The 26,455-nt window shown below is 39.6% G+C and overlaps 1 protein-coding gene across 3 annotated transcripts in view; it reads right to left on the bottom strand.

Moving 5' to 3' along the window:
* LOC121959726 (A-kinase anchor protein 2) overlaps positions 1-22,807 on the bottom strand; it is a 106,988-nt gene extending 84,181 nt beyond the window's left edge. The window contains exons 1-2 of one of the 3 annotated variants that reach the window (XM_042509195.1): positions 22,718-22,807; positions 10,829-10,880 (exon numbers count right to left, since the gene is read on the bottom strand). In XM_042509195.1, the coding sequence (XP_042365129.1) occupies positions 10,829-10,880; positions 22,718-22,761 (96 nt within the window). In that variant the 5' untranslated portion in view covers positions 22,762-22,807. The remainder of the gene's footprint in view (positions 1-10,828; positions 10,881-22,717) is intronic. The other 2 variants (XM_042509196.1, XM_042509197.1) reach the window with 2 other exon arrangements.
* Between the last annotated feature and the right edge of the window lie 3,648 nt (positions 22,808-26,455).

Here is a 26,455-nt window from a genome sequence, read left to right on the forward strand (position 1 = left end):
GTCCCCTCGAAACTTAACCTCTTCTTTTTCTTAGAAGAATCCTGTTGTAGATTTTAGATCTGCGATGACTAATTGATTCGTTTTCAACTATTTCTAATTCAATCCAAAAACCTAATTTAATAATTCATTAATCTTTTTGAATGATTTTCTTTAACAAAATAGTGAGTCTTTTTTTCCAGCTTCTTACATGTATTTTTTTGTTTGTTTCTTTACTCCTCTATGACAGTAAAATATTTGTTTGTTTCAGTCCTCATAGAATTTTAAAATGTTCTTAGCTGTAACAAATAATAACATACTCCATCATTTTCACCTATAAACAAACAAGACATGACTTGCAAGCAGGTATACTCATTCTCATCTGGACAAAAAAAATACAATAAAGAAGGAAACAAAGGAGCCAGTGCAGACATAACTGATTCTGTATGAATGCAGCCAATGAACTGCTAAACAATGTCCTGACTTGAGGCTGGACTCAAATTTGTCTTGCAGGATGTAAGTGGGAAATACTGGTAATAAAGAGAGAGAAATTCAAAAGGAATATCAGTGAAGTTTGATTGGAAGGAAGGGGTGGGTCCAGCGTCCTGCATTATAGATAAGCTGCACCGCCTGCCATGAGGTCACACTAACATGCTTATAATGTGATGAGGGAGTGATGTAACTCTGTTGGATTAAAGGTTTGCTGGTGTTAAGATTGTGGAAAGAAGTGAGCTGCAGATCAGATGGATCGCATCCTGCACATACCAACACACCCAGCTGAGATATCTTGCGGTGGAGATCATCTTCCGTTCAGCGTGTGGCCATATCTGAACACTTAGAGAACAGAGACTGAAATGGACCTGTGGTTTAAATGTCATGAGTTTGAGTCTGTGCTTGTGCTGTGAAGATCTTTGGATAATAGTAGAAACTTATGAGCCAATACCTAGAATGTGAATGTGCACATTTAGTGTTGAAACAATTCATTGATTAGTTAATCCACAGAGAGTCAATATTAGTATTAATGAAAGTAATCAGTAGTTGCAGCAAACACCTACAGGCCTACAATATGTGCATGTATACATAAAAGTGTGTATATACATTCTGCAATTAGTGGTGACTACATGAATGTAATGTCCTCCTAAGACTGTGCTAATTTGTTAGGTCCAAAAACCCAGCCCCATAAGTAAATGTTAGCAATTTATGTTTCTGCAAACTACAGATACATTTGTACTTTTCTATGTATCATATCAGCATTTATAGATTATGTAGTTCTTATTACATGAAAGTAAGTAATGTAAAACCTGGCAAGACAGCCAAGCATGGGCTCCAAAGCTGCAGACCACAATGCAATGGCAATAAACAACAAAACACAGTCGTTGCTGTGTTTCCAGTGGCTTTTTGGTTATCAAACTTTCAAAAACTTTTAGCAAGCCACTGGCAAAATTTCCAGTGACTACTGTACCACCAAAAGCGAGTGTAGTTTAGCAAGATGTCGGCAGTGTTTCTAGATGCCATTTTACCACCAAAAGTGGGTGTTTTTCAGGAAACATTGACTGTATTTTCAGCAACCACTGTGCCACCGAAAGTCGATGTTTTTTTTAATGAGACACTGGTGGTTTTTCCAACTGCGATTGTGCCACCAAAAGCCAGTGTATTTTAGCAAGACAATGGCAGTGAGGAGGAGGCATTGGAGGCATTTCCAGCGGTAGTTTTGCCACCAAAAGCAGATAATTGTTAGTGAAACATCCTTGGTATATCCAGCAGCAATTGTGCCACCCAAAGCAGCTATTTTTAATCAAAACAAGATCTTTTTTCTAACCACAACCAAGTGTTTTTGTGCTTCAACATAAGCACAAGTTCAGCACAACACCAAGGACATGTACAGAAATGAAGTTTCAACATATTCGCTCTTCTAACAAGCACATTTCACATATCCATGGTTTGCAGACACATATAATGGCAACATTTATTGTGGCGATTGGGTTGCAGATCATTAACCTGGTAACTTAGCCAAGGGTGGTGTCAATAAGTGCAAACTCAGCACATCGCTAACATGTCTTGCATGCCATGGTCATGTGATAGCAACAGGTGGTGGTCAAACTCTTCATGTCCATATTGAGCAGAGACACAGGTATGCATACCTTTTCATCCACATGGACGCACACAAACAAAACATGTTACAATCTTTTCATGTCCCTGACATTAGAAGAAGACAGACAAAGCCACTGCCATTAACAAACCAGAGTGTCTGCAATTAGGAGTATCAAGTTGAGACTGATAATGTCTTGCATTCATAGCTGTATCCACTAAAATTACCTTTGCAACATGTCAGTGTTTCTGTCCTCTCGACAGTATTTCTGTGTCCTGTCACTCTGCATTGTTTACTATCTAATTCAGCTCAAATGTCATGACAATAATGTCAAAACCAGCAGTGCCCACTAGAGCTGCATTCCAGTCTCAAGTCTCTGTGAACCCTAAACCCACACACTCACAAACATAGGCATGTACACACACACACACACACACACACACACACACAGACACACAGACACACACACACGCACACACATACAGACAAACACACCCCAGAATGTCCAGTAGGTCCAAGACAGCTGCTGCTAATTTTAGGCAACATGTAATGCCTGGCGTACCCCAGACCCCCTGCTACCCAGCAAACCACACCCCCTCTTCCTCCTCAAAATGACTTTGCCCCAAGCACACTCCCCACCCCCATAAAGTGCTGAAGTCTATAAACCAAGCCTCCCCCAGCCACCTCTCCAGGATCCAATCTACTCAGTTGGTAGGTGGCAACACCCACTCAGCCAAATATTCAAAAGGCACTAATTCAGGAAGCCTACTGAGCAATAACACGCAGGCAGTCATACCTTAATATACACTAAAAATGATGCAGTGACTCCTGTGACTTATCATAAACCAACAGCTGTGTCAAAGTGCTGTCTGCATGTAAAGTATTTCCAATTTAATGGTGCTCACGGGGGCAATATGACAACTTTCTCTGTCTTTTCAATTGGACCAAAAAGCCAGATCCCATATTAACTAAACAAAGGTAAAAAAACAGTAATACATCTGTTAGGTGCAGCTGCACTTATCCAGGCTGGAAAGTTGTGTTCAGTCTCACCTCAGACAGAGCATGTGAACACCATTACAGGGACGTGTCTATGTCAGTCTGTGTCTGATTGCAAGCAAATAACTGACAATTGGCAAACAGTCCTCTAACAGTTTGCTGGCCTGGGAACCAGACAAATCTGTGATTTGCTGACAGATGTGTCTAGTCCCATTCCCATTTAGGCAGATTTCCAACCAACCTGGCCACTTCAGCCCAATCACAATTATTTATCAAATGTGGGGCAGGTTTGATACAATGACTGACAACTTGCTGAGCCTTTGTGCTTTGCGCAAAATATATGATGAACCATGTTGGATCAGATCGCACACCCTAAAATCGGCAAGCATGAACCTAGCATACTAAAGCGGAGCCCATTTGAGGCATTTTCAAAAACAACCAACATGGCTGCAGCTGAAGTGGAACTTTCTGCAAAAGTACTGTTTTCAAATTCTGATTGCAAAAACACTTGTTCACATACATAATGATGCTACACCATCACAGCTCATCTTTTCACACTATAATCAGTTTACATTTGTCTGTTATTCAGCGTTATGTCGCATGTTTCATCACTGTAATTGGTTGTAAGCTTACTGAATTGCATCCAAACGCATTTTGATCAACAGCTGTTGATAAAGCCCCTTGGAGGATGGAAATGTAGCGAAAGATTCCACACTTTGCAACATTTTATCTAATTTCCATTACTTGCTTGTGGTAATGTTGTCATAATGTCACACTCATGCCGCCCATAGTCAGGTGTTGCCATCTTTAAGTTTTACACAGTCCTCATAACTGTGCTCATAGTACATCCGGTCCAAGCTCAGATGTGAGAAAACTCTGTCTATCCACGATTGGATGTTACATGCAGAACAGCAAGGTGGCATAAATATTGTTTGAACTCTCTGAGGTCATGGAAATAATTTTCTAGAATTCTTCATTTAGGTGGTGTTCCCTTTTAATATTATAGAAAAAAAAATGTGTTAGAGTTTAAAATGTGATCTAGCTTAAAGTTATTTTTAGAAACCAATAGTGATTGCATTTAGCAACCTAAATCAATATTCTACATATTAGTTTCAAGGGTTCAATGCTGCTAACATGTCAGTATGAGAGTGAGTAAACTTCTCAAACTAAAACTACACATGCCTGCAGGCGGCCCAGCCCCCCACTCTGTTTACCTCTCTTAACGCGGCCCATTACCCGGGTCCCCCACTGCATGCCACAGTCACAAATCTCAGCATGCCAAGGTCTAGCATCCCCCTAACCTTCACCCTGCCACGCTCACTTCCCTCTGTCAGACCTCACTAAGTGGATCCAGAGCACTGACCGGCTTCCAGAACAAGCTGCAATGATTACTGCACAGAGTTCAACCAAAGAGATCAACCCTGTGGTCAACTTCTGGAAAAAAACAATTGCACAACTGCATATTAGCAGTGGTGGACAGAGTATTCAGCTTCTTTATTTACATAACAGTGCTAATACCACACTAAAAATACTCTGTTACAAGTCCTGCATTGAAAATATTACTCATGTGGCGTAGAAAGTAGTAAAAGTAACCAATACAGAAAAATAAATAGATATAATAAATAAACAAACAAATGAACCTAAAAAGTGTTAAAAAAAAAAAAAAACAAAACTAGAAAACAAAACGACAGAAATGTTTATCAAAAATAGTTAATGGCTATTTAATTATCTGTCAATTGTGTATTTGATGAATGGTCTAATTGTTTCAGATGTACTTGTATTGACTGTTGGATAATTTAATTTATAACTCATCATATTTTATATATATATATATATATATATGAAAAGTAACTGAAGCTGTTGGATAATTGTAGCAAAGAAAAAAGGTTAAAAAGGTTTTTTCTCTGAGATGTAGTGGAGGAAGTATAAAGTGGCATGAAAAGAATAGACTCGATAGATAGATAGTAAAAGTACCTCAAGTTAGTACTTAAGCACTGTACATAAGTAAATGCACTTAGTTACATTCCACCACTGCATATTAGTCTTGCAGGATTCACAATAACACTCATACAGCAGTGAGAGAGAGAAGAGGCACAGAGATTTAGATTTTGAACTGATCTTTTTGCAATAAAATATGCACTGTCTTGCTCCAAGTGCCAGCAGCTGTCATTTCCACATTCTCTGTCTTTCCCACAATTACACACACACATACGCACTCACACAGACACACACACACACACACACCACGGTCATTTCACTCCTCATGCACAACTTCCTAATTCCCCTTAGACTTGGCCCCAGACACTCTGTGGCCTTGTGTGTGTTTCAGTGTGTGTTTCAGTGTGTTTGTGTGTGTGTTGGGGGTAGCAAAGAGTCCAAAGGGCTGAGGTCATCTGTGTAAACACATCACAGACACTACAGAGAAGAAAGACTACATGCACACACGCACATACACTTTTGTATATGTATTTCGCCATGCCATTTGCAGTTGGTGGGCCACATGGGCAACAGCTAATTAGAAAGCTGAAGCGCTCGCTTTTTATTGGCTGATCTCAAAACCACATGCTGGGTTTTGGTGAATTTACAAAAAACACACAGACATAAACACACATGCACAAACACATACATATGAACACACATTTTTTGGGGGAAACCCTGACCAGGCCATGCGATGGCTGTAATTACATGTTAATAATATATACCAATTACAGGTCTGGATTTAACAGCATGACATCACAACTGTTCCCTAATCTGACCAATTAGTAACCATGGATTTAGCACCGCTGTCAGCTGACAGGCCTTAATCACTATCAGACTGTGGGAATCTTTGTCTCTTCGTATGTATGGGGGACAAATGAGTCAATTAACTAATCAACGCTTAGATTAAACACTGGCACATGTCCCACCCTTTGCTGTTATTAATGCTCTTCGTGATCTTATTATATAGAAAATAAACCAATCAGTAATACATTTCTTTCAGCTTGTTGCAAAATGTTGGAGATATCAGCCATAGAGATGTCTGCCTTCTCTCCAATGGAACCCAATGGCACTTAGCTTGTGATGCTCAAAACAGCAAAAAAATATAATCTGAAAAACTCAACAGCAATGTCTCTTTCCAGAAGTCAAGACACAGTTACTCAAGATAATCCACGGGCCTTCTTATGAGTAGTTTCATGTAGGAACTATTTTTCTTTCAGATCCCCCAACTGCATCACACACATGTACTCAAAAACTCCCAACAAAATGATCTACATTGATAAAGAGCACTACAGTTAGGAGGAAAAAATGTATGTTTTGTTTTTTTTTCTGTTATTTCTGAGTGAACTGTCCCTTTAAATATCATAGTCAGTGAATTCTGTGACTTCCCACTACACTGTCTCCAAACGCAGTGATTGAGTGGATAGGTATGTCTTCCTTTCTGCTGCGGCCTGGTGATTCACAGCCATTACTGCCCATGCTTTATTCATAAGCCACACTGCACACAGACCTGTCTCTGCTGTGAATTAACATTATAATGACAGCTGTCTGCTACCTGACAGTGATTTCTCTTTTTGGTCCAGTTCAATAGATAAAACATGGCAAGGAGCTCAAATGTAAAGTCCACATGAAATGATGTTAATTAAATAAGTGTCAGATTCAGTTGTATGAGATGACACTTGGCTCTGATTTTAGCGGAAGTTTCCAATTTGGCTCGAGATCCGCTAAAGTATTGATGAGGTCTCAGAGTATCAATTATTGATAGAATCATTAGCACGTCAGCTGCAGAGCTGAGAGAGTGTGTGAGTGTATCCCCCGTGTGCCTCTCCACAGGGGTTCAGTAATACTTATTCAGAAAATCAGTCAGACAGAAAAAAATACTATAAAAATATTAAATAAATAAACAGAAATATTGCTTGTCTTCATCCTTGTTGAAGACATTTTATGTAGTTTAACCCTTTGAAATCTGAGCAAATTGGTTTTATTGCTATTAAAAACATGGGGCACTGACAATGAGAAACTTAACATGGCCATGTGTAAAAATGTTAAAAATCATAATTTTAAATATATAATTCTAATAATTGTAAATATAGTCTGCTCGACATTTTTCCTTTTTTTTAAATATTTTTTTTCTAATAAACTTATCACCTAAAAAATGCTAATTTTGTGGTTATTTTCTTGACACCTACTAATTTCTCAGAATTTCCTAGACATTTCTTGACAGTTTGGTCATTGCCTTTTTCCCTCCCTTTTTTCTAAAACTGTACTTATAGTTTTTTAAATAATATTGCATCAAATGAACAAACATGTGTATAAATATACACATACACAGAGTAATATTAATAATAAGAATAGTGCATAGCATGAAGTGAATCAAGAAAAAAGTAAAAAAGAGAGATATTAAAGAACAAATAAATAAAAATAATAATGAATAAATAAATAATTTTTAAAAAGGTGGTAGACGCAATCTTGACTCGTCAGAAGATTTCTTGCAATTGAAGGTTACCAAATTAATAAAATTTCTCATATTTTTTCAGAGAAAATTAAATGTTTTAAAGTTCAAAGTGTTTTATTAAATAATTTAATATATTTGAATGTGATGGTGCATTTCTCTGTTTCTAATTGAATAGGATCAACCTGTGGGCTTTTTCTCCCCTAATTTGTTTTGAAAGAAATCAAACTATATTGCTCACATTTCAAAGGGTTAAATAGACTGTGAAAATGTCTGAATGCAGCACAGTAAAACTAATATTGATCCAGGTTACAAAGGGTTAAGCATTTGTGTCTTGGGACAGTATAAACTGGTCTAAGGCAGTGTTTCTTGTGTGCTGACACAGCCACTGGATTCAAAAATGCTCGCTCTTCATTTACAGTCAAATTGAGTTTTATAAAATCCTTCCCTTTGAGATGTTCTGGAAATTTTTGTCTAGCTTCTGTATTTAAACTGGACCTGCGCTGTTGGCTGAGTCTTTGGCTCGCAGAGTGCTTAGCTGCCTCGGAGAGTTGTTAGCACTATTAGTGTAATAGTAACCTTCTCTATTTAAGTGCCTGGTTTGAAAGCTATTAGTGCCCCTTTTGTCTTTGATACAGTGTACACACACAGAGCTGAGACAAGACAGATGCTCATTTGGAGGAGACAAACAGGCTCAAATGATTTACTTGTATTCAACACCTGACTTTACTTTATGTCAAAGCTTTTGGCTCTTCCAGAAGGATCTCTGATAGTACTCCAGGACAGAGGTAGTCTATATAGAGCGGCCTTTGTATTGTTTACGACAGCTGCCGCCACAAAAATCTGCAACATTTGTTGTTTTTCTTGGCCTGGTGCACCGAAGCAACACTCATTTGCACAATAAGTTAATGATTTTGTTGTGTTTTGCCAAATGCAAGAATGATGCAAGAAACAGAAACGCTTGTGAGAACTTTCCACTCTCTTTCTTTAAGTGCCTGACTGGTTTAAGTACATGCAGCCTGGTATGGCTGCCATGTTTCAACGTGGCCAAAATAGTTTCTCCATCTGCTGCTGCTGCTGTTCACCCCACTTGTGTGCATGAATGTGTGTGTGTGTGTGTGTGTGTGCCTCTGTGAGTGTGTGTGGTATGCTGTGGTTACTCAATGGCGCCAAATTTAGTCCCAGGCAGTGAATCCTGGTCTAACTGTTGCTCTGAAGTCCTATCAGCTCCGAGCCAAACACTTCCAACAGATGCCCCCGTGATCGCGAAACATAGTCTCAAAACATATGCTGGACCACCTCGCAAGCTGAGATCATTCTACCTTGGAAAGAACATACACCTTTAAAAACCTCAGACATCTGGCCAAAAAGAAAAAAAAAAGGAGAGCTGGTTTTTCCACCAACTCTGTGTTGGTTTCCCCCAAAAAAAGGCATGGAAGAAGATGAAAGCTGACATGAACAGTGAGACAAACTCAGCAGCAGTGCAGGGCAGCGGGACAGTGAGGGAGTTAAGCATGTTACAGTTGGTGCAATAAAAATTACTTTATTTCAAGTCACAAAAATGGGTGTAGGGCCTATGATGTAATGCTGTAGTGCTTCCAAAACATTATGCTCAACCACTTTTTAATATGACGCCTACAGAGCTGCAATAATGCAATCATAATTATCAAAAAAATAAAAAAGTATGCAGTGAACAATGCTTATTTTAGCTTTGCGATGGCTTGGTTAGCATTTAGCTTCCCAAGAGGCTAAAGTGAATGACTTCTTGCTAATTTGGTGATTGTGTACTGCAGAAATATGCACTGTACACTGGATGTCAGTTGTAATCGTAATGCAGGGTTTCCCATAGATTCAATTCGATTTGTGGCACACCCCCACAGTTAAAAAAAATCTGCCGCTACAAGTTGATTTTATATTTTTGGAGCTGGTCCGTTCATTATGAGTGCTATTGGAATATCTATATATCTAATTTGGTTATGCATTGCACCATAATCTTGGAGCACAGAGCACACTCCGAGCACAGACAAAACGCCAGGTGCAGTGAAAATGAAACTTAACTGTTGATTGCACTGGATCTAAAAGTTTGTGTTTAGAAGCAGCTGCTCAACTTATCTATTGATTTTATCTGATCAGTTCAGACTGGAGCAACAGATCAGTTCTTATTGATTAATTTATTGCGCTTGTCAGTGTGGTTTGGCTGTGTAGTTGTCGTTAAGGAGTAACGTGCGTAGGCGGGGCTGACCAGAGCTAACATGCTGCATCATGTTAGCGGTACTATTTGTGTAGTTCAACACCCTCTTCAATATTTGCAGACAATTTTGTCTTTTCTGTTATCTTCTCACCTTTGTTACTTTCTGACTCAAGGAAGCTTAAATGCTGCCACACTTCTGATTTGGACCTAGAGGGTGCATCTTCTATTTCAATCTTGCATGTCGCAGAGCTTTTGCTTTGTCTATTTTATGTGGGCGAGCTGTCTCTAGTCTCGAACATGATGTAGGATGTTGAACACGTAGTAACGCGACACATCGAGCAAGTGAAGTGAAAAGCAGATTACGCCCTCTGCTGTTCAAAAAGAGTATCACGGTTCATTTTTCATGTCACCGATTTGAATCTCACATATATTTTATTGATTTTAACTAACTCACGATGCATCGTTATATCCCTATATTCAGGAGCTGCTTCTGCCCTGCAGAGAGGACGAGATCACATGCATATAACAGGGAGTAAATGATTGTTATTGACATGCAATTCCTTTGTTATTGTTTATAAAGCCCTTATATGTCACATTAGAGGCCAACGCTGTTGTGATACATGTAATGCCAGTCAAGCCACTTTTGATTCTGCGATGCCAGCATGCTATCTAAAATCACACACTGGAGCAAGATAATACTGCCATTGCTTGATTGGGTGCAAATGCAAAGATGACATTAAGAAGGGTCTTTGCAGCGCCCCTATAGCGCAATCTCTGTGCAAAAGGAGCTAAAGTTGAATAAAGTTGAACTTTGGTATGAAGCAAAGAGATAAAAATAGCCTTTACATGTGTGTTTGATGTGAATGGAGCATGAATGAATAATGTGAATACACAGAGGAAGCATGACAGAGAGTGAGAGAGCATAGAAGAGGCAGAGAGACTTGCAGAGTTGCAGGAACTCTGAGGTGCCAGACAGTTCGGTGAGATATTTTACAGTGAATGACAGAAAAAGATGAAGTCAAGGTGAAACAGAGTAGCCATGAAACCTCTCGAAAACAAACACACAGCAAAACAAACAGACAGAAGGTCAAAGAAACATGAAGAGACAAGCAAAGCAAAAACACAGTTTAAACACACTCTGACTTACCGCCAAGGCCTGCAGCCTCTCTTTGTGGAGCTGAGCCTCCTCACACGACATCCTGAGGGGGAAGCAGGGGGAGAGGAGGGTGAAAGGAGAAAGAGACGTGAGATCTGGGAAGACTGAGAGTCCCTCAGCGAGAGGTAGAAGAGAGGCAGAGAGGGGAGGGAAGTAGAGGAGAGAGGGAAGCGAAGGAGAAGAGGAGGAGTATCCAGACGAGGTCCTTCCTCAGCAGTAATCCAACCAGAGACAGCGGGAGAAGGAGCTCGCACTGAGTGGACGCAAAGATCTCTCATTCACTGGCCATGTGCCTCACACTCAGCCCGCTGCTTGCATTTTCTCTCTCTCTCTCTCTCTCTCTCTGTGACTCTATCACCCACTCTTTCTTTTGCGCTCCCTGTCTCTCCTCCCATTTGTCCCCTCCTCTCCTCCCTCCCTCTCTCTTTTTTAGGCATGAGCCATGTGTGAGATTAAACAGCTGGGTGGAGCAGCTGAGAGGGAGAAGGGGAGGAAGAGAGAAGTGATGGCATAGAGGTAAGGGGGGGGGGGTAAGGGAGAAAAAGAGGAAGAGTAAGGAAAAGGGAAGCAGAGGTGTAATTCGTCATATTTGAAAGCTTAAATGAGACAGCGGAAAATGGCACATTAAAGGACCTACAATGATTTTCCAAATTTGCACATTATTGTCATATATGTTAGGATATCAGATGTTCATATAAATTGTAGCTAAAATGTCAAATAATGAGTTAAATGTATGTTTGCCAATAACATCCCTTTGAGCAAAAACCCCAGGCTTCTGACCGTTCTTAATACTCCTTTTCCAACATTTTTTTCTAATTTTAAGAAAAACTACAGCCAGCTTGTGATGTCAATCTTTATATGGTCATCTGCTCCAGGCACGTTACATGCAGATACATGATTTTATTTCACATTCCTGCTGGAACATGTCTGGTTGTGATGACTTGTGGTTTAGAAGCTTTTAAATTGTGATTTTTCACTGTAGAAAGTACCACTATATTCCATTACAGTCATTCCCCAGCTACAAGTAGCCTATACTGCTACATGTAGCTACATGCTACATTGATAATTTTCCCTTTATTTCAAATCATATTCCTGCCGGAAACTGATTTTGGTTTAGAAGCTTTTATTGATGATTTTTCTCTGTTAAGCTATACTGACACTATAAGTGACACAACAGTCTACAAAACATGTTCGAAGGAAGCTGGTGGCAACATTTGACATTGATGCCTGACACTTGTCGCTGCAAATAAGCCTGAAGGGCTATAAACGAAAGCTGAGCTGGCCTCAACTTTTTTCAGTGGTCCAGTGACCCGAAAAAGCTTCAACCAATCACATTTAATCTTTTTCCAGCTGTAGTACTGTTATTTAGCTTAGTTAGCTAACGCTATGTTAGCTTTCTGTACATTCCTGTGAACATGGTGATGCAACAGGGTAGCGAAAGTAAAATGGGGCTTAGACTCTGATGAAATGCATAAATATTTTTTTTGACCAAATACAAACTCGCAGACACACACAAGCCTGTGACGACGTAACTACATTGATGAGCCCTTGAGCATCATTTTAACGGCAACTAGGCGGTAATGTAGGGGGTCGTGCTTTTGCTTTGTCTCTTGTAGTGTTAACACAGCATTACAGTCATTCCACAGCTGCAATGATGACAGCCAACTCGAAATACAGAAGACCAGAATGCTAACAAATAGGAACAAACTAGGGCTTTTCAGGGACAGGGTGCCTCCAGAGACAGGTGCTTAAATTGATCGTTTTCGACAGAAGTTGAATACATGTGCTCCAGCACAGCTAATATGAGTAAAATAAAGAGTTTTTGAATATTAACCCTGTAAACATGTTCTAGTAGTAACCCAAAATACACGTATTAATAAGAAAATGAGCATAATAGGTCCTATTGAACACTAGCAATACTAACACATTACTTTTTTCCTGTCACTGATTTTCATGATAACTTGAAGCTTTCTTTAAAACATGTAAGAATGTAATATAAAAGCCAATCAATTTAGTTACCAAAGCCTGGCATTTCCGGTGGCTCACAACTGGAAATCTGCCTACCACAGTCGCAACATTTAGTCTAAACTCTGAATCACAGAATAGTGTTATGTCAAAATTAACACTCCTCAGCCACAAAAAGTATTTTAAGACGATAGCCGAAGATGAAAATGACAACACCTACAAAATAATCCTTGTTGTCATGTTGTTGTGACAAAACTCACTGACAAACTGGTGCCCCTGCATTATGACATAATAAACTCCTCCAGCATCTCAGCCGTCACCCATATGTTACCCAGTTTAAAGAATTGCTGCTATGCTACTGTGTGCTATTGCTGCTGCAAGACACCACTACACTGCAAGCTGAAAATAAACATGTTTCTCATGCCATGGGGTCATGCAATACATTTCTTTCAGTTTAATTAAAGAGACAAGAAGCCAAAACCTACCCATTGCATGTTACTATCATTTTAAGATATTCTGATCTTTTAATGAAATTCTACTTGACCGCATGCAATGATGCCGCCCACACACACAAACAATCCCACAGCTGACTCTTCAGGTTCTATTTCTGGTCACTCTGGTCATACATTTATTCCAGCACCTTTCAAAATGACATCAATAGAAGCCTCCTACTTTAGAAAAACAGGAGCGGGGGACAGAAAAAACAAAGATAATTGTGTCGCTCTGTGAACTGATGTATGCAGATGAATATCAGTTGAACATCTTTCTAAATACAAACTGCAAAAACACCTCTTTAAAAGGCAAGACACACCTTCACTCAAACACACACACACACACACACACACACACACACACACAGACAGACAGACAAAAGCAGTGTGTCTAAATGGGTCACTGTTAACTGTGTCCCAATTTTCTTTCTTCCTATTTTAACTCTCTGGGTTCACTGAGGTTTCATCGTTTCTTCTTCTGCATCCTCTCTCACACCTTTTTCTTCATTTTGTTATATATTTCTTATCTTCTTCTTCACTTTTCCTACAACCACATCTATTTTCCTCTGTTCGTTGCCTCCATCTTCCCCTTGCAATCTCTTCCTACTCTTGTTCTCTCTTTCCTCTGCTGCATCCCTGCCCTGTTTTCTATAGTCATATCTTTTTCCTCTTTTTTCCTCTTTCCTTTCTTTCTTTCTGTCTTCTAGGGCTGCATGATTAATTGAAAAAAAAATTACAATCTCAATTCATACATCCATGTGATCTCATTTCGCAATAACAACAATCCACTCTCTCCTATTTCTCTATGCGTTTGTGTTAAGTAACTAGGAATGGGTATGATTTAGATTTTGGCATTGGTATTACTGCTGTTATCGATATTGCTTATCGATCTGGTACTATAACGATACTCTTAACGGTTTGTTTTGGGGGGTTTTAAGAAAAAGAAAATAAGAACAGAATTAACATTCCATTACATATACATATATATAATAATCTTAGTGTCCTTATTATTTATTTATTGAACATTCTCTAAATTAACATTCTGCAATAGCATTGTGTGAAGCAGATCACTATTACAGACTCTAACATGCCTGAGGTGGATGGGGTAACATAATGGGAGATGAACTACGATCTATGCGGTTGAAAACTGCTCATTTCTCGACCTGTATGTGATGGACTTTCACTATAAGTTTTGAAAGATCACTCGTGTTTTTGCCTTGGTGCAAAACAGTTGTTGCACTTTTGGCAACAAGCAGTGTGTGCATCAACTCTTGAGAAGTATAAACAGACTTTGGAGCAAGTCACCGAGAGCAGGGCCCCTGTGTGTGTGTGTGCGTATGTGGTTGAAGTGTAAAGGCAGGGCGCCTGTGTGTGTGTGTGTGTGTGTGTGTGTGTGTGTGTGTGTGTGTGTGTGTGTGTGTGTGTGTGTGTGTGTGTGTGTATGTGTGCGTGTCTGTGTGCGTGTCTGTGTGCGTGTCTGTGTGTGTGTGAGACACACAATAAGAAAAAATTATAATTGCGTGAGAAAATAGTGATTTCAATTCCTTAGAAGAAAAATTCTGAGTCTTATTTTAGCAAGAATCCTGCAGCCCTACTCTCTTCCTTGCTACTTTGCTGCATCCCTATCTCCTTATATCTTGTTCCTTACCTACATACCTCCCATGATGCATCTCTGCCCTACATTTCTCCTTAGTTCATCTGTCTTCTTACCATTTCAACCCACTCCTACAACTTTCTCATCATCCTTTCCTTCTGTTTTTCATCCCTCCTTGTCTTTCTCCTGACCCTTTCCTTCTCCTCCAATTCCTCCCCTCATCCTCTCATTCCATGCTCTATTCCTCCTCAACCTACACCTGTCTCTCTCTTTATATCCATTATTTGTCCTCACACTTTTACCCCTCTCTTCCTCAATCCCTCCCATCCTCCGTCTTTCTCCTTTTTCCTCATCCCTCCTTCCACAAGCTGACATCCTTATAAGGAGAAACAGCAGCAGCAGCAGCCCTGGTCGACTCTTTAGGGAATACAGAAGCATGCAACACACACACATGCGCTCACAAAAACACACACTGACATAACAGCCACTGCATTGCTCCAAGAGAAAAAAAAAAAAACGTGTGTAATAAATAACTGCAGCTGGAGAGTATCTGTCCCGTGAAGCCACCGGGCAGCAGAAAGCACTGAATAAATCAAAAAATTGTCAATATTCAGCGCTCAGCTACTCTGTGTTGTTATATTGTTTCCAAACTAATGCACACAGACAAATCTCTGCTGATATAGACTCAGAAGTGCTGACATTTTTATCTGCTGCGGCTCTCTGAAGTTTTTTTAATTCTTTTTGTGCAAGACAACAGTAAAAATGTCTTTAGCCTACCTCATTCAATATGTTTTATAATTATTATTATTATTTATTGCTACGTTTGCAACAAGCAATAAATTGCAAACAACACTTTAAATGTATTGATAAAACTTCACACAGTTCATAATCAACTAAATTGTAGAGTAGAACATATATAACATGTTTTTAATTTAGTTTCACTTTATCTTTCAGTTTAAGTTTAATAACTTAAACTGTCATATCTGATCCATGCAGAAGTTTAATCAAGTTTAAGGCTGTTTGATTATTTAACCCTGTTTTCTGTCTGCTGTACATTTGAATGCAGCATAAGTTATTATTCTAGGGTATCAGACTTTTACACACTTTTTTAACAGCAGCATCGGATTTTCTTCAACATGTACTATTTTTTGCATCCTGATGAGGTTAATCAGCACTGCACTGATCAATATTTTGACATAAACAATGAGTGAAGTAAGAATATATGTTGGAGGAGTCATTTAGAGGATTATCACCTGACTCTGTAGCTCCCCTCAGCTCTGTGGAGTGTTTAAGCGCCTTTTAGGTCATTGTTCTGGTTTTATTGCCCACAAGTTTACCGTTCTGGTTCACTCTCACCAACAGTGTTGTCAGAGCAGCAGGGTGGTTTTCAGTAAAAAAAAAAAAAAAACTCTAATAAACCCCTGTGCACTATCTGCCCAGCATCAGACCTAAGACTGACAAAGTTTGAGACCTGAATAGAGGTAAAAAGGTAGAGAATATTGAATTTTTATTCAGTCGGTGGGGCTGAGACCGATTTCAAACCAATTTAAGTTTTGCTTCACTGCTGCTCGATGTGTAAATAGGCAAATATTTCTTATATGAACTTCACGCAGCGATAATATGTCGGTTCTGTATTAACAGCTTGTTGCACTGCCCTTAAATGGCTAAACAAATAAATTGATACAGGTTTAGATGTGATATGATTTCTTGGAATTTCCACATATGATGTCTGCATGCATAACACCATAAACACATCCAGCAGCTTCAAAGTGCAGCTCGCTATTTGTTATTTGCTAGTGTTTGTTTTTTATGTAGCAAAGAGGCGTGTTCATGTGTTTCAGGCAGGGTGAACATGTCACAAGAGTTAAAGGACTCTTCACTGTTTGGCTGTGGGTATTCTCTCGCTGCAATTTGCCACCAAAAGTTAAATTGTCCCAAACTTTAGGTGCACATCACTGCAGAATCAAACTGCTGCATGGCTGCTAACTGTAGGTTGCACTTTGCCTGTGTTTTGTGTTTTCAACGTAACCAATTGTGTGATCTGAAAAAAGAAGGAATTGTTCTTTGGTAGTACTAATGGGTACTGGTGAGCTAGATGCTAACTTATTGCATGCATTTGATCTGCTATTTTTTCATAATTAAAAATAAAGTTTTTGATTATTTTGTCCTTTGTTAGATAAAACCTACAGTACAATTTAAACATACTAAAGGCTTCGTGAGACTGACCATCAAGGAAAGAAATATAAAAACTTCAGTGTTTCACAGTGGGACCCGCCCTTATTTAAACACATTGCTACGTAAGTCTTTAATGTGGAGGCATACAGGTTATAGACCATGACTTGTTTGGGGTGTTAGTAACATACAGTTTACGTTAGAAAACCAGCTCAGCTCTGCAGCTGTCTGTGTCTACAGCCAGTCCAAGACTTCTGGCCTGTCTTTGTTTGATCTGGATTTACACCAATCACATCATTATGTTGGCTGCTCAACGCTCACACTGTCATTACAAATCATACTGCCATACTTTAACATTATTCTACTTCTATTTTATTTCCTTCATACCCCATTTTTGCCCCCCAACTCGCCCCCCAAAACGCTGCCACCTTCCCTCCCCCTTAATTCTGGCGTCAGTTATGTTGGTTGGTTGTCGCTGGAGACAACAGCATCATTGTTCCTCTGCATCGCCACGACGACGCGATGACCTCACTGCACAGCCAGCCCAGCCCCGCCTCCCCCCCATCCCAGCCCAGAGGTAATGGCCTCCAGATGTGGAACCAGAGGCAGGAAAACACACACACATGCAAAAATATAACATGCAAAGAATGAGTAGGAGGAAATGAGCAAAAATGGACAAAGAAAGTAAGTCAGAAAATCTGTGCATGTGTGTTTGAGCATGTACATGCATGTTATGTTAATGCAGCCATCTCCTTTGCCTGCTGTTCTTGAACAGTACTCCCACGTTTCAATTCTCCCCAAAATAACTGAAACACACTAGATCAAGTACAGACTGGCCTCTGCCGCATAGAGTTATTGTGTTTGTGTGTGTGTGTGTGTTTGAGCAAGAGAGAGAGCGAGAGAGAGGAGGGGGAGACAAAAAGCAACCCAAACATACAGACATATTTCTGGCTCTGGGAGTGCCAGACCTTGATCTCATTCATATTTTATACATCACTGAGGGAGGTCAAGCTGTGTTTGGGTGTCTCACAGTCTGTTTGTCTGTCTACATACAAAATGTAACTATAAACTATGAAAACTAAGCATTGCCATCCTTAATACAGTTAAGTATGGTTTTTTTTTCCACAGAAAATGGGTCATAATTTAACAAATATATTATCTAGATGAGAAATGTTGCTGGTGGCCGAACCTCTGGAAGTCACTGACTTCATTTGATATCAGATCTCCCTAGTTTTTCTAACTGGTCTGTCTCTTTTTCAGTAATTCAGCCTTCTACAGCCAAACAAAACCAGGTCTAAGACCTTCTTGTTTTTACTGTAAAGTCTACGAGCACTAATAACTTTCAAAGCTGATATTAAAATATAAACAAAAGTGGGGGCGGGGGGGCATGCACCAAAGTTGGCGTCGAACCTGGTGAGGACATAGCCTTTGTACACTGGGCACCCGCTCTACCAAATGATCTAACGGTGCCACCAAATGTTAGGTTTAAAAATTTCAAAACTGCAAATAACTTCATGAAATTTAAAACCAGTACTGGGAAAGGAATTCACATGCATGTCCATATGTCTCAATGCATGCATTTCTCAAACATTTTTTTTATTCTGTAAAGAAACTTTAAATCTTTTAATCGTCTTGAGATGCACTTTAGATGAGAAGCAGATGTCTCGGCCTCCAGACATTCAGATTATCACCACCTCAGCATGCTCTCCCTCTTTCTCTGAACGCCATTGATTATTTTTCCTCCCCTTCAGTAGTTTGCACATCTCTTATTCAATGTTTACAACTCACACTCTAGTATTTTCATTCTTATGGAACAGAGATGGAAGAGGTGGCGGTGGGGGATGGGGGTGGGCGTGTCTTCATATTGTTGTGTGGAAAAATCTACATCAAATCATCAAAGTAATCAGATGAAACCAGTAGACCCACTTCAGCCACTGCAGCCCAGTCACCAGAAGAAATACATTTCATGCAAAGCACGAATGTGACATTTGCGTGTTTCATACATATCATATTCATGTTTCAAAAGTGATATATGAGCTGACTTTCCCATTGGAGGGTGGAAAGTAGATGGCGTCTCACCTATGTAAGTGGGCAGCAAAACTGCAGACCACTGTTTGAGTGCAACAGACAGTAAAACCAGGTGTTGATTAGCGAGTCATTGCTGAGGTGTTTCCATTAGCCTTTTAGGCCTGAAACATGGATGTTTTGTAGAGACCTGTCTGTTTTCCCGTTGGCTTCTTAGACCTAATCATGGGTGTTTTGAAGTGATCTGTCGGGTGTTTTTCCATCTGCTTTTTAGGCTCCAATCATGGGTAATTTGGAAGGGCTTGTAGCAACCAAAAAGCTGTTGTTTTTTTCCAATACATCTTTGCTTTTTTGCCATGATTGTGCACTCTAAATGGGCTGCTTTTGTCCCTAGTCACATGCTTATCAGCGTTTTTAATAGCATTTGCATGAATTTGTGCTCTATGGATAAACTTGAACTTGCTCCTGGAGTCACAAATACTGTATAAGGGAGAACTGTGCGCTTTGATTTAACAATTATTTTCATTTTCAATTAACCTATTTAATATATTATATCTCTCTTTTTAATAATTGATTTATTATTTAGTGTATTAAATGTCCATAAATTGTGAGACATGCTCATCATCACTTCCCAGCTGCCAAATAGACATTTTTCAATTGATTTTTCTTTTTGTTGATTTTCTTTTTTGTTGAATAATGACTAACTGACTAATAAACTAATTTAGAATTCAACCAAACAATGAATAATAAATCAAAAATAGAAATATGAGGCTTAACATGATGCTCGTGTGTGGATATGCTGTTACTGGATATGTTCAATTCACTATCAAGAGTCTCTTTCCTGTAAGACTTCCCTGAGTGTGCAATAAATAGCAATAGAGAATGGGCCATCTGCCATTGTGGTGTCTGCGCTCAACATGACCACAAATACTACCTCGTCTTTCTGCTGATTCAGTGGACAACCCAGAGAGAGAGAGCACGGTGTGTACGCTGATTAAAAATGAGCCCACAGCACAGAGGGAAAACACACAGAGCTGAGGGAAGATGGGACGTGATAGACTGACTGGATCACGACAGCAGCACTGTCTCATTTTCAAAATTAAAACATTAACTATTGATGCACCAGTAAAGCAGGCTGTCTTCATGCTTCACTGCGTGGCTTCATGGGTGTGGCTCCGCAAAAATCACTCTGACCTGTCACTCAAACTGCCTGTTCAAGAGCTGATTAAGATGCTCAGCTTGCAGGTGAGCTGCAAAATACCAAGTTGGTTATCACTCAAACCAGCTAATTGCTCAGCGTCCCCTAACTTGCAACATCTACAGGATTTTTAGAGCCAAATGTGCACAGGCTGTGTGCATCTGCCCAGCACAAGGACATAGCAAACTGCATAAACTGTGTTATCTGTATTACACCATTACTGTACATGTGCATGAGCCAAATTTGCAAAAATACAAGTTGCACCCCAAAACAGACGGATGTTTAGCAAAAAAACTAGCTGTAGATGCACAGTGACATGTCTCCCCTCAGATCTGAAAATACAGTTCAGGATACATCTCCTTCTCAAGACTCTCATGTACTTTAGCCTTTCTGGATTTAAAAGTAAAATCCACCAGCACTTCTACACTGTCGCATAGAAAAATTATTACTCAGTAATATCTGAGTTGCATATTGTTGTACAGTAAACCAGCCATATGCATTTCTCCACCAACACTATCTCCAACAAAATACAGTGCAACACAGTACACCCACAAAGCTTTGAATGCTTAGGAACAACTCCCACTCTCCTGTTCTCACTACACTATTACTGTCACTACTTCTCTCCACACCGATTCATACAAGCAGCTGATTGAGGCACGCTCAGGTGCAACAAAAATGAACACAATTTCAAGAATTTCCTTTTCATCTCCATGAGACTTGGGAATAACAGATGCATTTAGCCGCTTAATGATTTCCAAAGCGTTTCACTTCATAACATACCCATTTTACTATAGCATTGTCTACAAATGATGTTAACATTAGAATCTTGCTCTTTATTGGAGGTAAGGAAGGTGTACCCAAGTTACCAAATGAGCCTCTCCCATTAGGCCACAAGGTTAGGCTACTGAGTGATGATCCTGTCCAATATCTACATTTATTCATTTATCATTATGACTGCTACAGACTGACAGAGTTGACAACTATTCGCTAAAAAATGTTTTTTTCACGATTTCATGTGACAAACAAATTGAATTAATTTGAATATTTTAGTTGACATACAGTCCGAAAACCATTTAAAAAAGCATTAATCTCATCTTCAAGTGGGATTTTTTCAATAACAGTTTCAGGCCTGTTGTTTGACAGCCTCTTGCAATATGGCGAGGTCAGTTATGGGACCACCGTAAGATTGTCTTTGACTGTTAGCATTTTTCAGACTGTCATTTGGGTCTCAACGAATTTAACAGCTGTTAGTCTTGGTCGCTTTACAAGTTTTTTTCCGGTCTATCTCTGTAGTGAAGATGCCGATAAACTGTTTCAAGTCGTAATGGTTAGTTCTTTTGTGATAACGTGAGCTAGCAGAAAACTCAAAACTAAACTGGACTTGGTGATTAACTGTGATTTAAAAAATAAATCTTTTGATAGTCCTAATCACAACATAATGCAGTGAATGTCACAGATTTATTGTAAAATACTGTGGCGCTTTTCTCATTTTCATCTAAAAGCATTTTCCTTTGTGCATTTTTAGAATGTAAGAAAAAAAATATGAACAACCTTTGTCTAGAAACGCAGCAGAAGGGTGAGATTGATGTGAAAATCTGCTGATATCGTGCATCTCTACTACTTGTGGGACACATCATCCAAGACTTGACAGGCAGCATCTGAACAGCAACGTGTCTTTTAATCCAAAAAAAAAAGTCTCAGGACGTTGCCAATGATTGCTTGATATGTTTTGCTGTGATTCTGTGACTGATTAGTCATGAATGCAAATAAGTCTTTTTAGAATTTTGATTTTCATTCTGTGCTGATGAAAAGATCAGAAACAAAAGGTCAACAAGAGACTTCTTATTTCATTATGCTTCTGTCTTTGTGTGGGCGTTTGTCTCTCCCAAATAGTGAAATACATGAAGACACACATGCATGCAAACACATAGAGACACACAAATCACACACAGCAAGAAGCAGCATGGCGGACACATGGAGGCTGGACCCAGCCTGCAGCCTCCGCATTGACTGTGCTAAAACATGCCATACTTGCACACACACGCCTGCACATTCGCAGATCCTGCATGCACAGTGGTGTTAAGAAAACGGACAGTGAGATGTTAAAGAAGTGCAGAACTGATTTTATAAAGACGCACGGAGGAAAAAGGGATATAAAGCGAGAGAGTGAAGCCATTGAGGTCTGATGTGCATTGAGGTTTGCAGAGAGAGTGTGAGTGAAGAAACGAGTGAGGAGATGAGAGGGAGGAGTGTACAGGGTGTACGGCGGGTCTCCTCGCCAGTCATGACTGAGCAGCAGCCTCACCATGACGGAGCTCCCGTTCCCATGACAACCCAGCCTGTCAGATGGAGGGGAGAGAAGTGGAGGGATGCAGGCGAGGAGAGCAGAGATGGAGGCAAAAGATAGAAATAAAAGATAGAGGACATCTACTCACGGTGCTGTTGCGGTGCCGTTGCTCTGCAAAGGTGTGTCTGACATGGCCGCAACACCCTCCGCTTTCCTTCTCCTCTACCTCGTCCTCCTCTCCTTCTCCTGTCCTCCGCTGTCCTTTTGACAGAGTTGTGTCCACCTCTTCCTCCTCTCCTCCTCCTCCTCCCTCCCCTCCTCCTTATCTTCTCCTCCTCCTCCTCCTTCTTCTTGCCTCCTGCCTTTTCGGTGTGCGTTCGTCACGCCACAATGTGTCAGAACAGCTGCTCCTGCCGCTCCTGCATCACCACGCTCTGCCAGCAGGAGGGGATGGGTGTAAGCATGTTTGCGTGTGTGAGAGAGAGAGAGAAAAGAGTGGTCACTTGTGTATTTGTATGGATAAATGTGCAGGTGTTGATGGCAATGAGAGACAGAGAGAGACAGACAGAGAAATGAGGGATTGAGGTAAAAGGATTGGAGCGAGAGGGAGGGAGATGAGAGAGGGCAGAAGGATGTGATAGTCAAGATGAGAGAGCAGGATAGAGAGCAGAAGATAGCAAGGAGACGGCAGGGAGATGGAGAGAACGAGTGCCTTAGGGGAGTTACAGTATAATGAAAGGAGTGGCCAACATGCCTCATCCCTGCCGCTACCCTGAGAACCTTTCCCCTTTGAGACTGAAGAGGGATTCATTTAAAGAGGTAGATAGGCTACTCAAAACCCTCTCCATTGCTAAAACAAACTGTCTTTTCCATAAGTGGTCTCCAGTGTCCTCAGACATACTTTATTGATCCCTGGGGGGAAATTATGGTTTGCTACAGTCCCTCTGATGCCAAGAATAGAGAATTAAAGAAAATAGAAATAAGTAAAGTTAAAAATATAAAAAATGTGTATGATGCAACAATGTACAACAGATATATGCACAAGTAAGAATAACAATAGGGATATATGCAATGTATGTAACATGTTAAACATAGCCTGCATTCAAGAGCTGAAAGAATACTGCATATTTGAATGGTTGCATAGAGGATAGCTGTAGCAGAATTATTGCACCAATTATTGCAGTTAAGACAGTGTATAAAGAATAACTGCACTTTAAATAACCTACCGCACATTTAAAATTTAATAAATTATGGAATTATAATTGATGATGGGTGAGTTAAGTCCAAGTGCCCGTCTATTGATTCAGAATGCGTGACACTCTGAGTGCAGAGTTGTACAGTTTGATCGCCACAGACAGGAATGACTTCCTGTTGTGCTCTGTGGTGCATCTCGGGGGAATCAGTCTGTCACTGAATGTGCTCCTGAGTCTGACCAGCACATCATGGAGTGGGTGGGAGACAGCGTCCAAGATGTCACGTATGCTGGACAGCATCCTAAGCGTTCCCAGGAAATGGATGGATGGACTGAGCAGTATTTCTCAGCTATAGCCTCTCAGCCTGTATGTGCAAGGCACATGCAATTTTTCTAATCAATTTCAGTCAACTGTTACAAAAAAAACAAACTTAAAGTCTCCTCACAATCCTTGTTAGATTGCTGAGTGTTTGCACTTGTCTGCAAGAATTGGGGTACGTCACTATGGACAGATGTTATCTTATGGAAGGCTGCACTCCAGGACTCCAGTCCTTCACATCCAGAGGAATCAGAGCTGTCACGTTAATGTCAAACATGGAGGATTTTAACAGCTGGATTCAGACGAATTTGCAGACGGTCTTTAAATATAATTTTAAATTCTAAACATGCAGCAGTACACTCAAAGATAACATATAGGATATACTGCAACACACATAATAATCTGCCTGTTAAAGGTCCAGTATTTAGGATTTAGAGGCATATATTGGCAACATTTGAATATGATATAATAAATATGTTTTCTTTTTAGTGTATAATCACCTGAAAATAAGAATGAGTCTGTTTGAATTACCTGAGCCGTTTTAATCTACATAGGGAGCAGGTCCTCTTCCACAAAATACGCCACGTTGTTTTTACAGTAGCCCACAAAGGACAAAGAAAACACTGGCTCTAGATCGGACCATCTGCGCTTTCGCACCACCTACTGTACACTCAAAAAATGTACACATTGACTTTAATTAAATTTATTTTAAGAAGAGGCTACACAATACTGTGTTAGGTTATTTAAAGTATTATTTAGCAAACCCAGATTAAGTCAGTTATGTTATATGAATTTACAGAATATATTAACAAGCTAAATGTTTTACATTTGTCTTATCAACATCTATTTTATTTGTGTAGTTCTCTGCTTGGCAGGCTTGGCACACAGGAGTTTCAGTTGGTTGCAATTTGCAATCTCAGCCACTAGATGGCACTAAATCCTACACACTATTTCGTTATCCATCTACAGTAGTATTATTTTATTTATGCACCATGGACCAAATTTAGCCTGCAATATGGCACCAGGTAACCTGTGGACCATTTTGGAATTTTCAGCGATAATAGGTTAATTCACACTGTGATTTTTTTGGACATATAATGTAAGTAAGGCGTCTAAGTTGATTAAAAAAAACTCAAAATATAGCTAGTTTATTTAAAAAAAAAAAAAAAAAGAGTGCCGGGTGAAGACTCCCTGACTCCACCACAAAGATCAAGACAAGGCTCCTTAAATTCTAGAAATGCTGCAACTGGTGGGCAACAGAGTCCAAAGGTTAAAAAGAAGCAATTCATTCACTATATATACTGATATTTGTTTATTAATTGACACCTGGTTGCCTGTTAATTTGTAAAAGTGGCCCCCAGTCAAAGTAAGTCGAGTATCACTGATCAGTCACATGTTTCTGGGTGCACTTTGAGCTGGCTGATGGCATATGAATGCTTGTCATCAAATGTGGTGAATATTTACACACAATGGGTAGGATTTAAGAGGATTGCTATTTGTACGCCAGAAAACAGACCCACAGATTAGTGGTTGACAGATTATTGGCCTGGCAGATTATTGGGGCCAATATTTGTCATTTTGCCGATTTTCTGTATTGGTATTTTATTCTTATGATCACAGATACAATTAATTAATTAAAAAGTGCAAAGAAAGCATCAGCATGGAAGGATATTTTATTTAATACAACCTCAGAGAGCTTTTTCTATTTATTCATTTTTTATTTAAATGTTCACTTGAATTTATATATATTTTTTTAAAAAGTTGCTAAGAACTGTGTATGATGTTGAACATTTCAGTTTCAATTAAACATTTACTTAAGGCACTGAAACAAAGTTTTGTGTTGAATTTTGTTAGATTCCAAATTCTAAATATTGACAGAAAGCATTTCATTTTTATTGTAAATAATGAATTTAGGTAACACTTATTGCAGAGACAGTTAAAGCAAAGAGTTGGCTGATTGTATTTGACATTTGACACCAGAACAGGTTCCTTGACAGCCACAACCTGCTTTTAAAACTCTGCAGTGCACATTGTGTGATTTAAAACTTTATTTTGGAGGCTGTCAAAACAAAACTCATGGTGTTTTCTGTTGGCCTGTCATCAACAAAATGTTTTGTTTGTTTGTTTAAAAAAAACACACGATTAAATAGGGTGCAAATCATGATATTCTCTGCATTTCCAGAGCCAATATTAGTGTAAAAATAAAACAAATATCGAAAAACAATTAATAAATAAACCTTTGCTAGCCCGTGGTTTCTTTGTTTGCGAGGGTCAGTCAGGAAGATTTAGAAGACAACAACGAGGCGGACGAAGATGAGACAGGCCTACCTGACTGTGAAGACACTGATCGACAGAGTGAATCCATTACAGAGACT

This window comes from Plectropomus leopardus, chromosome 20 (genome assembly GCF_008729295.1).
Source record: "Plectropomus leopardus isolate mb chromosome 20, YSFRI_Pleo_2.0, whole genome shotgun sequence".
Classification (NCBI taxonomy): Eukaryota; Metazoa; Chordata; class Actinopteri; order Perciformes; family Serranidae; genus Plectropomus; species Plectropomus leopardus.